At 32.7% G+C, this 12,346-nt stretch overlaps 1 protein-coding gene across 1 annotated transcript; it reads right to left on the bottom strand.

Annotated features, from left to right (window-relative positions):
- Positions 1 to 9,018: 9,018 nt before the first annotated feature.
- On the bottom strand, positions 9,019 to 10,459 carry LOC133876034 (F-box protein At1g67340). The gene is made up of 3 exons (XM_062314337.1): positions 10,206 to 10,459; positions 9,946 to 10,108; positions 9,019 to 9,852 (listed from the first exon to the last, which is right to left on the bottom strand). The coding sequence occupies exons 1-3, from the start codon at positions 10,352 to 10,354 to the stop codon at positions 9,142 to 9,144; spliced, it is 1,023 nt and encodes a 340-aa protein (XP_062170321.1). The 5' UTR covers positions 10,355 to 10,459; the 3' UTR covers positions 9,019 to 9,141.
- Positions 10,460 to 12,346: the final 1,887 nt, after the last annotated feature.

Here is a 12,346-nt window from a genome sequence, read left to right as displayed (position 1 = left end):
TGAGAAATTGAAGGAAAAATAGTAGAAAATTATGTTTTCCTTTTACCAAGTGGTATGCAGGGCATTTTCCAGTGACCAACCCATCTGTTAATTATTGTTTATTATTCTTTTATGAATTGTAAGTTGACAGGGTTTGGGTTCTACTATTTGTAAGAATATATTCAGAATATTATATTCTTGTATTTACTGTATATGTCTGATTTACCGTATTTGATTTATTCTGTGCATTAACTCTCTGTTTTATATTTCTTAGTTTGGGTCAATTTTTGTTTCCTTGTGTAAGTTGATTTAGGTTTACTTATATAGGTCAACTTATTCAACTATAAATAGGTCGTTCTTATACATAGTTTAATACACATAAATATAGCATTTTATTTAGAATTCTTCGCTTATTTTAACACTATGGATTTATGGGTAGATGCTTTGTTTTGTGTAATAATAATTTTGAGTAATTTGTATGCCAACAATATAGTTGAAATTTTAGTTAAGAAGTCAGCTGTATATCCTTCAATTGCTTCAAAAGAGGTGCCTATAAGAGTATTTTCAGCAATAATAGTCAAAGTAACTATTGAAAACTGTTTGGGTACAGAAATGAATAATTATTCAATCCGGGTTTTTTCTAAAACCCACCCACCCGCTCAAAAACTCGGATTTTGATCCGAATTTTGAGATTACTGGTGGGACCCAGCGCAGAAAAAGTTGACTCAAAAAAATATTAATATTAATAATTTAAATCAATATAAAATAAAAGAAATTAATATTAATAATTTAAATAAAAAAAAATAAAAGAAATTAAAAAAAAAAAAAACAGAGGGGTGGCTGCCACTTGGGGGAGGCCGCGCGGCTTCCCCCGAGTACTGGGGGTGGCCACACGGCCACCCCCGACCCTTGGGGGTGGCCGCGCGGCCTCCCCCGACCACTGGGGTTGGCCGCGCGGCCACCCCCAACCTCCTCTGGGGGTGGCGGCGCGCCACCCCCAAAGGGGTGGCTGCCAACCGGCAGCCACCCTTGCTTCATTTTTTTTTTTTTTTAATTTTTAATTTTGATTTCAATTATTTTTTTTTAAAAAAATTATTTATTTATTTTTAATTAAATAATCAATATATAATAAATAATTATTATTTAAATTATTATTTCACACAACTTTTCAAAATACCAATTATTATACACAACTTTTTAAACTATCAATCATTTCTTACCATTAAAATATAATATTTTTCAATCTCAAAATTCAACACCCAAACACAATTTCTTACCTCGATATTTGTAAATAGAATTAGAATTCAATTCTAATTCTCAAAATTCAATACCCAAACACACCATGAAAATTACAATTCTTTATTTTAGTTACTTATTTTTCTATACATACTTCAACAAAATTTTCATTATACTCACTATTTTTTTTAAATATTATTTTGTGTGGGAAAAAGTGTGAAAGAAAGAGAGAATGAAAGAAGGAAAAGGATAAAGAATGAAAGAAGGCCAAATCAATAATAGTGGGCTCATTATTCAGTTCTATTGCATATCTGCATAACTTCTTTCAAAACCAATTCGTATGAATCTACGTCCTATTGTAAATAAACTTGTTTTATATTATCGGTCTAAATATAGTTAACACAATGTTTTATAAAACCAGGGAATGATATGGTAATAATAATTAAGAGATGGTCGATCACATTAAATGTCAAATTCAAGATCTACATCAGATCCTGTGAAAATGATTTGGATCACTACATCTAATATCAATTGATATATCTGTTTATAACCCCTAGGCCCATGGACCGGCTTGCTGGTCCAGCTAGGCCTAAGGCGAGCCCAACGACTGGACACACAAATTTTTTTTTTTTTTTTTTATTTATTTTTTTTTATATTCAACTGGACACGCAATTTGTCTAATTAAATAGGAGCGCCATTGAGGATCATGTCACATTTTGCCACGTTCTGTCATTTCAAATTTTCAATCATTCCCACGCCCTCGGTGAAATTACACCTCGCCACACTGGGGCACTCGTGCCATATCTTACTTTTCTGAAATACTAGTCGGTGATATTTATGGGTTAGAATTTTTTGAAATTATTTATTTGAATTTAAGAAAATTTAGATAAGTAATTATGAGATATCACTTATAGGACCCATCAGGGCTAGCTCAACCATAAGATGAGTTAGGCGGTTGCTTAAGATCTTCAAGTGAAATAAGGCCTTCAAAGACAGGTTTGTTCAAAGGAAAGGAAAGGAAAAAAAAAAAAAAAAAGCCCTAATCATAATCTAAAAAGCTTTTTTTCCAATGGAATAAGGCTACGAAGACAAGTTTGTTTGAAAAAAGAAAAAGAAAAAAAGCCTAATCATAATCTAAAATGGTTTTTAATTTCCAGTGGAATAAGGCCTTAAAGACAAGTTTGTTTAAAAAAGAAAAATGAAAAAAGCCTAATCATAAGTTGAAACGGTTTTTTCTCAATGGAATAAGGTCCTCAAAAATAGATTTGTTTGAAACAACAAAAAGAAAAAAAACAAAATAAGCATGATCTCTTGATTCTCTTCTTTGGAAACTCTTTAACTTCAATAAAAAAATAAATAGTTTGAGGCCCAAGAACACAACAATTATAACAACAAAAACAGTACATTTTCTCTCTTATTAGGAGACTCAACTAAAAGGATGTGGACTACATGGAGGCCAATGAATAGAGTGGGGCCCACAGAAAAAGACTTGTTGAAATATAAGTCATAATTTTACAAAAACAAACATCACTGAGAGTGGGGCCCACGGAAAAAAAACCTTGTTTAAAATTCTCACCTTTGGCCCAAAAATATATTCGCCTTGGGACTCACTTGACCAAATAAAAATTGGGTTACCCAATAACTTATCTAGTTAGGTAAAACCTATAAATGATCTCTCATAATCACATGTCCTGATTCATAATCCGACATATAATGGAGTAGCCATTGGCATTTAATGAACACCCATTACATCCGATCACCATTACTACATTAAGTATTCTTTTAATTTCAAATAAGTTTATCCGTCAATTTACCGACTAATTAGTTAATAATATGTAACATGGTTCTCATTTAACATGTCATATGTCAATTTTAAGTTCCAAATGTCACATTCACTTTAAAAAACAATTATTTTAAACTTTTTTTTAAATATATATATATATATTTATATATATAAAGTAATTGTGTCACTGACACGTACAGTTGGCATATAGCACATCAAACGAGAGTTATGTGACATATCTAGGGATTTGATTCTTGCACTACATCATCACAACAACTACACAACAACCTCACACATGAAGGTGGGCTCCAGTGTATGGGACTCATCCTCATGTGAGGAGTTGTTGTGCAATTGTTATATTAGTATTGTAAATCTAACATTTTATTTAATTAATTAATTGGTATGACTTTTGCAAATGTACAATTAATTAATTTGGCAATAGGTTTATTGAATGACCAATCACCTATTTAAAATAAAAAAGAAAAACCTAAGGTCCTATTAAATTATCGAAATAAAAAACTAACCGACTAAATTTCATTATAAAAATTAGTATAATATCCAAAGGCAGAAACAAAAATGGAATACATGCAATATGGCAGACGAACATCGATATCACCTGCACTCAGTACTGGACCAAGGATATATATATAGCAATGGGTAAGTTATGGTTTAAAGTTATATATTGACATGGTTGGTGACCATAATGGATGGTGCACAGCTCACCATACTTTCTTTTCGTGTATCTCTACGCATGGAAGCACAAGTGGACCATCGTCACATGTGGGAGCTAGTCTCGCCTCAAAATCAAATAAAACTGGCTAGATGGTTAATTATGACTTACGATCGTATGTGGCCATGCATGTGGGGACATATATATATAATCATTCCCCTCACCGTACGTGTGGGTTGGAAATTTATCATGATCATAAATGATATACAATATTTGAAATATTTAATTTAAATTTGAAGTGAATTAAGAAAGGTGATAAAGTTTAAAATTATGACCACAGTTCTAATACCATGTAAAATCACCGGTATTTTAATTTCATTTCCTTTTCCTTTGTGGCACCAAGAACAAATTAAAAGCTCAAGATCTTCAATAAAATAGCCACTAAAAACAATTCATGAAGTATATGCAGTTAATACATTATATAGGAGTTAGGTGTCAATCTGAAATATGCATGGCATGTGGTAAGATACTTTTGGTTGAGCATTTTATAAGATTATATATGGTTAGAATATATTTTTCATATTACGTCCGTGTATTTTCTTATAATAATATTTTTCAATTAGGTGTGATTTTCTTGTAGGGTACGTTTATTCTTATTATGTTAGAATATTTATATTCTCTAAATTAAAGTTTATCGATATTTACCTTATTTAAGTTTAGGGTTAATTTGTTACTCACTACTCATTATCTCTCTATAAATAAAGAGTTCTATAATAATGTTTAATATTATAAATAAACAAGATGCATGTGAAAAGGCCAAAATCGGCAATAGGACTAGTACTGGCCGGCATGCGCTGTGCATCATAGTTCAAAATTTTGATGAAAGTCTCTTAATACACTACCAACCAAACACGATTTGGTTGCATCCACTCACACTTGTCTAGCTCTCACGCACATAACTTGGTGCATACGAAGCTGCATGTACACACAGATTAGTTTGCAAGATAATTATCATGCCAAATATTATCCGGTGATAATTCATATTTTTGTGATTTCTGCATCAATTTGTAAGGGACGCATATATAATAAAAGTTGTAATATTTCTATGCATGTTAATAAATTGCCAATTGATAAATAAGTTATAATAAAAATTGTCATATTTCAATTAGGAAACATGATAGACGTATGTGCATGCCAACAATATAGTTGAAATTTTAGTTAAGAAGCTAGTCAGCTGTGTATCCTTCAATTGCTTCAAAGAGGCACCCATAGGAACCCATAAATGGCCATCGTTTCCAGCCTCGATAAATACTTAGAAAAATGCCAGCGAGGCAGCGAGCATGATCACTTGCATGTTGGGTATTTTTCCACGTAATTGTTGCGGATTACGTCGTAGTCATGATATATATGTGTATATACATCCATTTTAATCTTGAGCAGCAAGCAACATCCGCATATCAAACTTTTGATCTCAACTTCACACTACAACATCAATGATGTATATATACGTATATAATATATAAACTGAATATAATAATATGAAAATCATCATTATCAGATGTGATCGAAGTACATTATAATATGATAATCCATACAGGTCAGCCAACGACAGACAGACATATATACTAACATCATTATCTTAATATGCAAGTAGCTAGGATTTCTTGCAAGGAAGAAGCAAAAATATTAACAAAGGGTCAAGTCTTGAAAGGGATCATGGCCGTTACCTGCCTCTTCTAATTATTTCCCTCCTTATAATTAAGAAAAATAATGAAGTTTGGAATTTGCAAATTAATTTTTGGTTTAAAATTATGTTAGAATATTGATTAAATAATTAAATTTATTTATTTTTATTATTTTAAAATTTTAAAATAATATCAAAGTAGATAATTTTTTTTTTTTTTAAAGAAAAAATCAGAATTTTATTGAATGAATCAAAAGTACGAATAACTTATCCTTATATTTTTATTTTAAATATTTGATGAGTTGTCTAATCAATTCACTATTTTCTATGATATTATGTGAATTCCGTTTAGTTCATTTTTAATCGAACAAGGCATCTTAATTTCGTTGAACAAAATATAAATAGTTTAACCAGAAGAGAAATCAATTTCTACATCTCTTATGATTACTTCTGTGGCCTTTTCCACACATTTGATAGTGGTTACGTAACAACAAGGGCATTGTCTGTCCTCAACGGGTGGCTTGGAAAATAAGACGCAAATTGTTACATATGACGTATATATAAACCTTTTTTTTTTTTTTAATATATTAAACTTACATGTATTTAAAATATATGTAAATATTAAATATATTTTAAAAAACACATTTTTTTTCATGTGCACTTTAATAAAATAATAAATACAAAATTAATCTATGTAGTTGGTTTAAATTACAAATCACTCCCTATATAAGTCAAAATAATAATTTTGTCACTACAGTCAAATTCCGTCAAAACACTTTACGAATTTCATTACTGTGTCACGTCATCACCAATAGATGACGTGTCATCATTCTATTAGTGCTAGCGTGACACACTAATAAAATTTGTAAAATATTTTAACAAAATTTGATTGTAAGAATTAAATTATTATTTTAGCCCTACTCCCAAAGACTTACTATTAAATATGAGGGTTAAATTGGTCCGTATTGTACTCATATTGCTGTAAAAGTATAAATGCAATTATTCTGTGCACCGATTATATCAGCAATATTAATAAGACATTACTTTTTCTATTTTTGTACTGTAACATCCCAAATATCAACGTCGTTACGTCGCTTTTGAATATGTGGTATAATTATGATTTTTCTCTTTATTGGTCTGAGGTTTTTTATCCAGAAAGCTCCTCTCGTAATGATCTCATATAAGGGGGCAGACCGGGTCTTTCCCTGACCAGATCAATTGGGCAGTTGGAACAAACTCATAAACATTTCTGTGACTTGTAATGGGGCACTATACATTCTTCTAGATGACAAAAACGTATTTGATAGCTTTATGCTCTAGTGCAAACAGAGTCATCAACGCACAGTATGATGCACTTGTGCAAAGTGTAGGTGACAAATTGATCTGGTGTAATAGGACTGCCTTTATGTTTATTTTATTCAAATAAATATGTTTAAAGTAAAGCAAAAATATACTTAATGAACAGTTTATTACACCCGATTGAAATCCCACGAAGTAAATTCATAATCGAAGACGGCCAAACTTTAATGCTGTAGTTGATTTTCATTAGGTAATTAAGCCAAAGGCACAAAAAATTCTCAGAGCAGAAATTATTTATGAAGTATGAAAGAGGAACTGGAATTGGACATTTGAGACAGACACGTGTCTATTGTGTCGAGTTGTCGGCCACGTATTCCAATTTTAACGAGTCAAATTCATTTCAATTCCACTTGAAAAAAATCACATCAGTTTTACTTTAAATATACTGTAACGTAACTTGGTTCATCTTCAACCTAATGATTTGAATAAAATATTTGATTGGGGCAACGTATCCAAGACCCTTTTGTTTCTTTTCCCTCCTAGAACTTATCTAATTGAGGCTTTGTCCCTCCAAATGGTCGAATTTTCTTTCTTTATGTTTTGTGCTGCACGTGAATCTGTGAAGAGGGGTCGACCTTAAAGAAAGTGTCCTTAAATCCAAGAGAAAGTTCATTGAAGTTTCCCGATACAACTTCTTTCACCGGGTAGGAAAAGAGCCAAAAAAAAAAAAAAAAACAAAGATTGTTCTTTGTGAACCACGCAAAGTAGTGTTGGTGGATTTTCATAGTATCATTTTTTATGGGATTTTGGTCCAATTTTAATTAGAATCAGAATTTGGACATATGACTGTACTCAAAACAGACACAGATAGGAAGATTGAAAAAAAAAAAAAAAAAAAAGTTTTTCTGTTAATTAAAAATACGACTTTTCACCGGTTAGCCTACCTATGTGGCAAAAAATTGTATGAGTTTTAACTTAAGTTTTTTTTTTTTTTTTCAAAGAAATATAATTTCATACCTTAGATTAGTTGGTGAAAAGTTGTGTTTTTAGTTGTCAAGGAATCATATCTCTAAAACAAACCTAAGAACACGAGACACCACTCTCTTGTAATGAAGTCGACTCCTACTATTGAAGTAAAATAACCACAGAACAAGACTTACAATAGAAGGTGCAGCGAAAGCGAAAATTCATCCGATCTTCACTTATAGACATTAAATAGCCTCCTTTCCATTTCGTTAGCTACTCGTAACAAACAAATTAGTAGTCTACCTCGATCGGTTGAATGTTTGGCAATCATCAAATACGTGTTTCAATCCTAACAAATCAAGTTTCAAACGAAACTAGATTCAAGTTGAATCCTCTTTATAAGATATTACAAATCAATTTTACAGATCTATTCCTTTCTTTAATTTATTTAGTTTTGGTGAGACTGACTTGTCGCTCAAGTCAGGGAAAGATAGTACATCTTGAAGCCTAGCCTTGCAAGGAGATATTGATAAAGACAAAAAGTGTACTATTGGAACAAGTTGCAACTTAATCACGACCCACAATAAATTTTTTCTTTGGTTAGATCTTTCAAGATAATTGGTTCACGAATTTAACACTGACTCAATAATTGGAAGGGATAAGAAACAGCACAATGAAAATGGATCTTAACTTATCTTTACTTTCCAACAAAACACACATTATCAATTCCTTTATGTCCCTTTCCATGTGCATCTTTCATTGTTCATGTTCATGCTTAATTTGCACACAAATCCGGTCTTTGTCCGTAACTCTCTCCGGCCTCTCCCATAGGATTCAAATAAAACAAAACATATATTGGCCATGGAACCAAGAAGATCGGCCTTAATCTTTGATGGGATTTTGCAGCTTAGCATAATGTTTGAGACCATCTTTTTATTCTCTTAAAAAATTATCATTCAAATTCATCCTCTTATACCAAATCCTCTAATTTGACCATAAACAAACATTCCTCTTTTATTTGGTGTCCGCAAACATCTCACTTAAAGACGAACTACTATCACATTTTTATTTTTATTTTCCTTTTTGGGAAATTGTTTGAATGGTATAAATTTTTTTACTAACTGAGGTGACGGTAAGATTCACAAATCAAAGTTTTTACTTAATTATTTAACTAATGAAGTCAAATTGTAAAAAAGTTAGTATAATAAGAACTGTAGTGCGCTAGCCCTTAGCAGTTTGCACTACTCTTTTTCTTTTCCATTTTTTCCCCTCCGTTCTTTTTTATTACTTTTATTAGTTGATAATAATTAAGTAACAAAATAAAATGCCACGACTTTTAAAAATATTTACTCCCAAGAGAATATCCCGAAAACAACCCGCCATTAATGGTAGACAAATTAATTTCCAAAAATTATATTTTCCCATTATGTACAGAAACAAAACCTTAATTAGAAGTAACAAAAAAAATTCAAATTTCACCCAATTAAATAACACTAAATTTCATTAACACTTAATTCTTTACCATTAAATTTCCCCGACCACCATTCCTTCAACAACATCTCCAACCTCGTCTCCACCACCCCCGTCCGCCTCTAACCACCGCTCCATGGGCACGCACTCTGCCTTATGCCGCACCTTCCAATCGAGCGCTTGACACCCACGCGAGCAGTAATTCACCGTTCCACACACAGAGCACCGACGGAACTCGTGCGGCCTCGTCTCGGGTCGCCCGCACCCGCTGTGCGAGCACATCCTTAGCTCCTGACCCAGCTCCCCACGCCCCGACACGAACCACTCCTTCAAGAACTGGTTCACCGGGTGCACCTCTCGCGCCGGCACGTCGCACCCAAAGTCGCTCAGAAGCCCACAGCCCGAACTGTTCACCCACGGATGTGACCGGTGCCACGTCGGCGAGGAGCAGGATCGTAGAACGGACGCTAGCTCGCGCGCGTTGGCCTGGACGAGAAGGCGGCGTCCCTGCGTGATGTTCTGGCGCGCTCCGTAACCGTCCTGGAGGCAATGACCGAGCTCACGGAGCGCGTCCACGTGGCCAAGGAAGGCCGCTCGGCCGCACAGAGCCACGCCGGCTCGGAGGTTCTTGTCGCTCTTTGAGCCACCGCTGCCGTTGAACTGTATCACCGCCAGCGAGTACAGTGCCGGCGCATGGGACTTAATCGCCGCCTTGGCCATCAGCGAGACGCCGCTCCCTCGGTTTTGTAAACAATAAAATCGGATCTATAACAAACAAAGAAAGAAAAACTTGTTAACATAGAAAATAAATCAAAAATAGAAAATAAATTTTATTTTACTGTAATACCACTGACTCACCATTCCGAGAGTATAGGAGGCTTCAACGTTGCCGGCGTCAACGCACTGTTTGAGAAAATAGTGACCGGAGTCGGACCAGTTTTTGGCTTTCATAGCGAGAGCTTTTGGCCCGACTTTGGACAGAACCAGAGGATGTAAACCTAACCGGTTCAGTCTCTTGCATCTGTTTCAGAAATCAACCCAAAAGATTTTTTTTTAAAAAAAAACGAAAACAACAAATTTTCACCAAAGAAAGAGAAAAGCGCGATGCGGAGGCGTACGTGACGAGAATGCCGACGAGATCGGAGGGGCGAGAAGCGGAAGCGCTGAGCTTGCAGAGGATGAAGACGACGAGATCGTCCGGCAAATCGTCGAAGAGATCTGGTTTCTCGGCGAGCGTGCTTCGAGTTCTTGGTTTTTTCCTCGACATGGCTGGTTTGCGCTTGGCTTTAGCAGCTTCTCATCATATTCCAAGCGAAGGCTCTATTTGTACCTATCTTCGGTGTGTCTCAGTAAAAGGCAACGTTGCAAGGCAGAATGGCTTTGGCTTTATATGCTAGAGGGAATAGGGATCAGGCCTCGAGAGACGCGAGCAATAGGTAATTGGAGGGTCCCCACGAATGAACTATTAATTCATAGAAAAAACAAAAAATTTCATGACATTTTAATTTACTCCCTATATTTTTTTTTATTTTTTATTTTTACAGATAAAAGTAAAATCTTATTGGGGGGGGGGGGGGGGGGTGTGTTCGGGTGTTATCAAAATTTATATTATTATTTTATTACTTTTTAAAATTATGTTTGGCTTATTTTTTTAATTTTGTCTCAAATTTTTTAAATCATTCAAATATAATTTTAAAAAATAAGTTCTTCCAGTATTCACAAGTTTTAATATAATAAAAAAAATTCAACACCCAAAATATCTTTTTAAGTTTTCATATAATTTTAATTAGGTTTTTTTGTTACTTTAATGTCCAATTAATTAACATGTCACATTAAATCAATAAATTAATATTAAGTGGCTCTCATTTTACACATTATGTGCCAATTATATGTGCCGCGTGACACTATTACATTAAATTATAAATATGCTCTAAATAAACAAATTAAAAGTATATATAATTAAAAAGAGATGTTGTTGGCCAACTTTACTGCACAACATGTACAATTGACACATAATGTATTAAAATAAAGCAACGGAACATAATCGATAAGTCTGATATAATGTATCGTTAATTAATTCGAGATACTTATTTGAAATGGAAGGAAAATTTAAAAAATTAATTGTCAAATTTTAAAATCTAGAAATTAAAAACTAAATTACATGATGAAAATTCAATGACTAAATTTCAATTTTTCCTTAAATCAATAAACCTTATAACTCACGCTGTTACAACCCTCGCAACCAAAACAAATTTGAGTGGGTTCGGAATTTGGAATTCCATTTTCTAATTCAGCGTTTTTATATCTACTCCGGTCCAAATATGCGTGCACAAATAAATTCGTATAACTGCTAATACGTTTTTACTTTGTTTAAGATTTTGGTCTAATTTGTTCTGATTTGTCCGTTGTGATTTGTTTTCAACCGATTAGTATTTTTATCTCGATCTTGATTAATTACTAATTATCTCAAAATTTAAGAAAAATATTTAATTAAATTTTAAGATAAATTATAAAGTTAAAGTTTAAATTCAAAACTTTAGCTTCAATATTATGTTAAATAATTAATTATTATAAAAACTTAAACTAATAAATAATAATGAATTTAATTATTTAATTAATATTATTAACAAATCTAATAAAATTTTGTCAAAATATGTATAAGAAATTTAAGATCTAAAACTCGTTTTATTAAAATAATATCTCGGTCATCTTATGTATGATTTTAATTTTTAAACAATAATTTGATAAAAACAAGGTTATGAATAATTGTATTTTTTTAATCAAAAGCTATTGAAAAAAAAGAAAAAGTATATATATATATTGCAAAAGGATAGATATATAATTGGATAAATAGAAAACGTCTTAATGAAATGTTTGGTTCTAATAGATCGCTCAAAAAAAAACAAAAGAAGATAAACTAAAAATAGTTGTCTCAACGAAATTGGCAACTTTGAATTTTAAGTAAGGCCTTTGGTTTGGTTTCCTTTTGTGGTGTATACCACGGCAAGCGACTGGTCAAAGACTCCGCACGAGGGACCCACGACCATAATGCTTGCTGTTCGACAAACTGACAAAGAAGTACCATGTCATTTCCTACTTGTAGCATCCTATTTACTTTTAATTTTTGTTTTTTTGAATAACTATTTACTTTTAATTGGTACACTTTCATGTCGTTTGTTAAAAATTTTGTTTTCTATTTATCTTAAAAATAAAAATATTTTTAATACATAATTTAAACACATATTTTAAAAACATAAGA

The sequence above is a fragment of the Alnus glutinosa genome, chromosome 8, assembly GCF_958979055.1.
Source record: "Alnus glutinosa chromosome 8, dhAlnGlut1.1, whole genome shotgun sequence".
In the NCBI taxonomy this organism is placed as follows: domain Eukaryota; kingdom Viridiplantae; phylum Streptophyta; class Magnoliopsida; order Fagales; family Betulaceae; genus Alnus; species Alnus glutinosa.
This window is presented reverse-complemented; position numbering and strand designations above follow the sequence as displayed.

Coding starts and splice junctions, on each gene's coding strand:
- LOC133876034 (XM_062314337.1), bottom strand. CDS start 10,354: ATGTCGAGGAAAAAACCAAGAACTCGAAGCACGCTCGCCGAGAAACCA. Junction 10,109..10,205: donor CTCGTCGGCATTCTCGTCAC/GTACGCCTCCGC, acceptor TTTCTGAAACAG/ATGCAAGAGACTGAACCGGT. Junction 9,853..9,945: donor CCTCCTATACTCTCGGAATG/GTGAGTCAGTGG, acceptor TGTTTGTTATAG/ATCCGATTTTATTGTTTACA.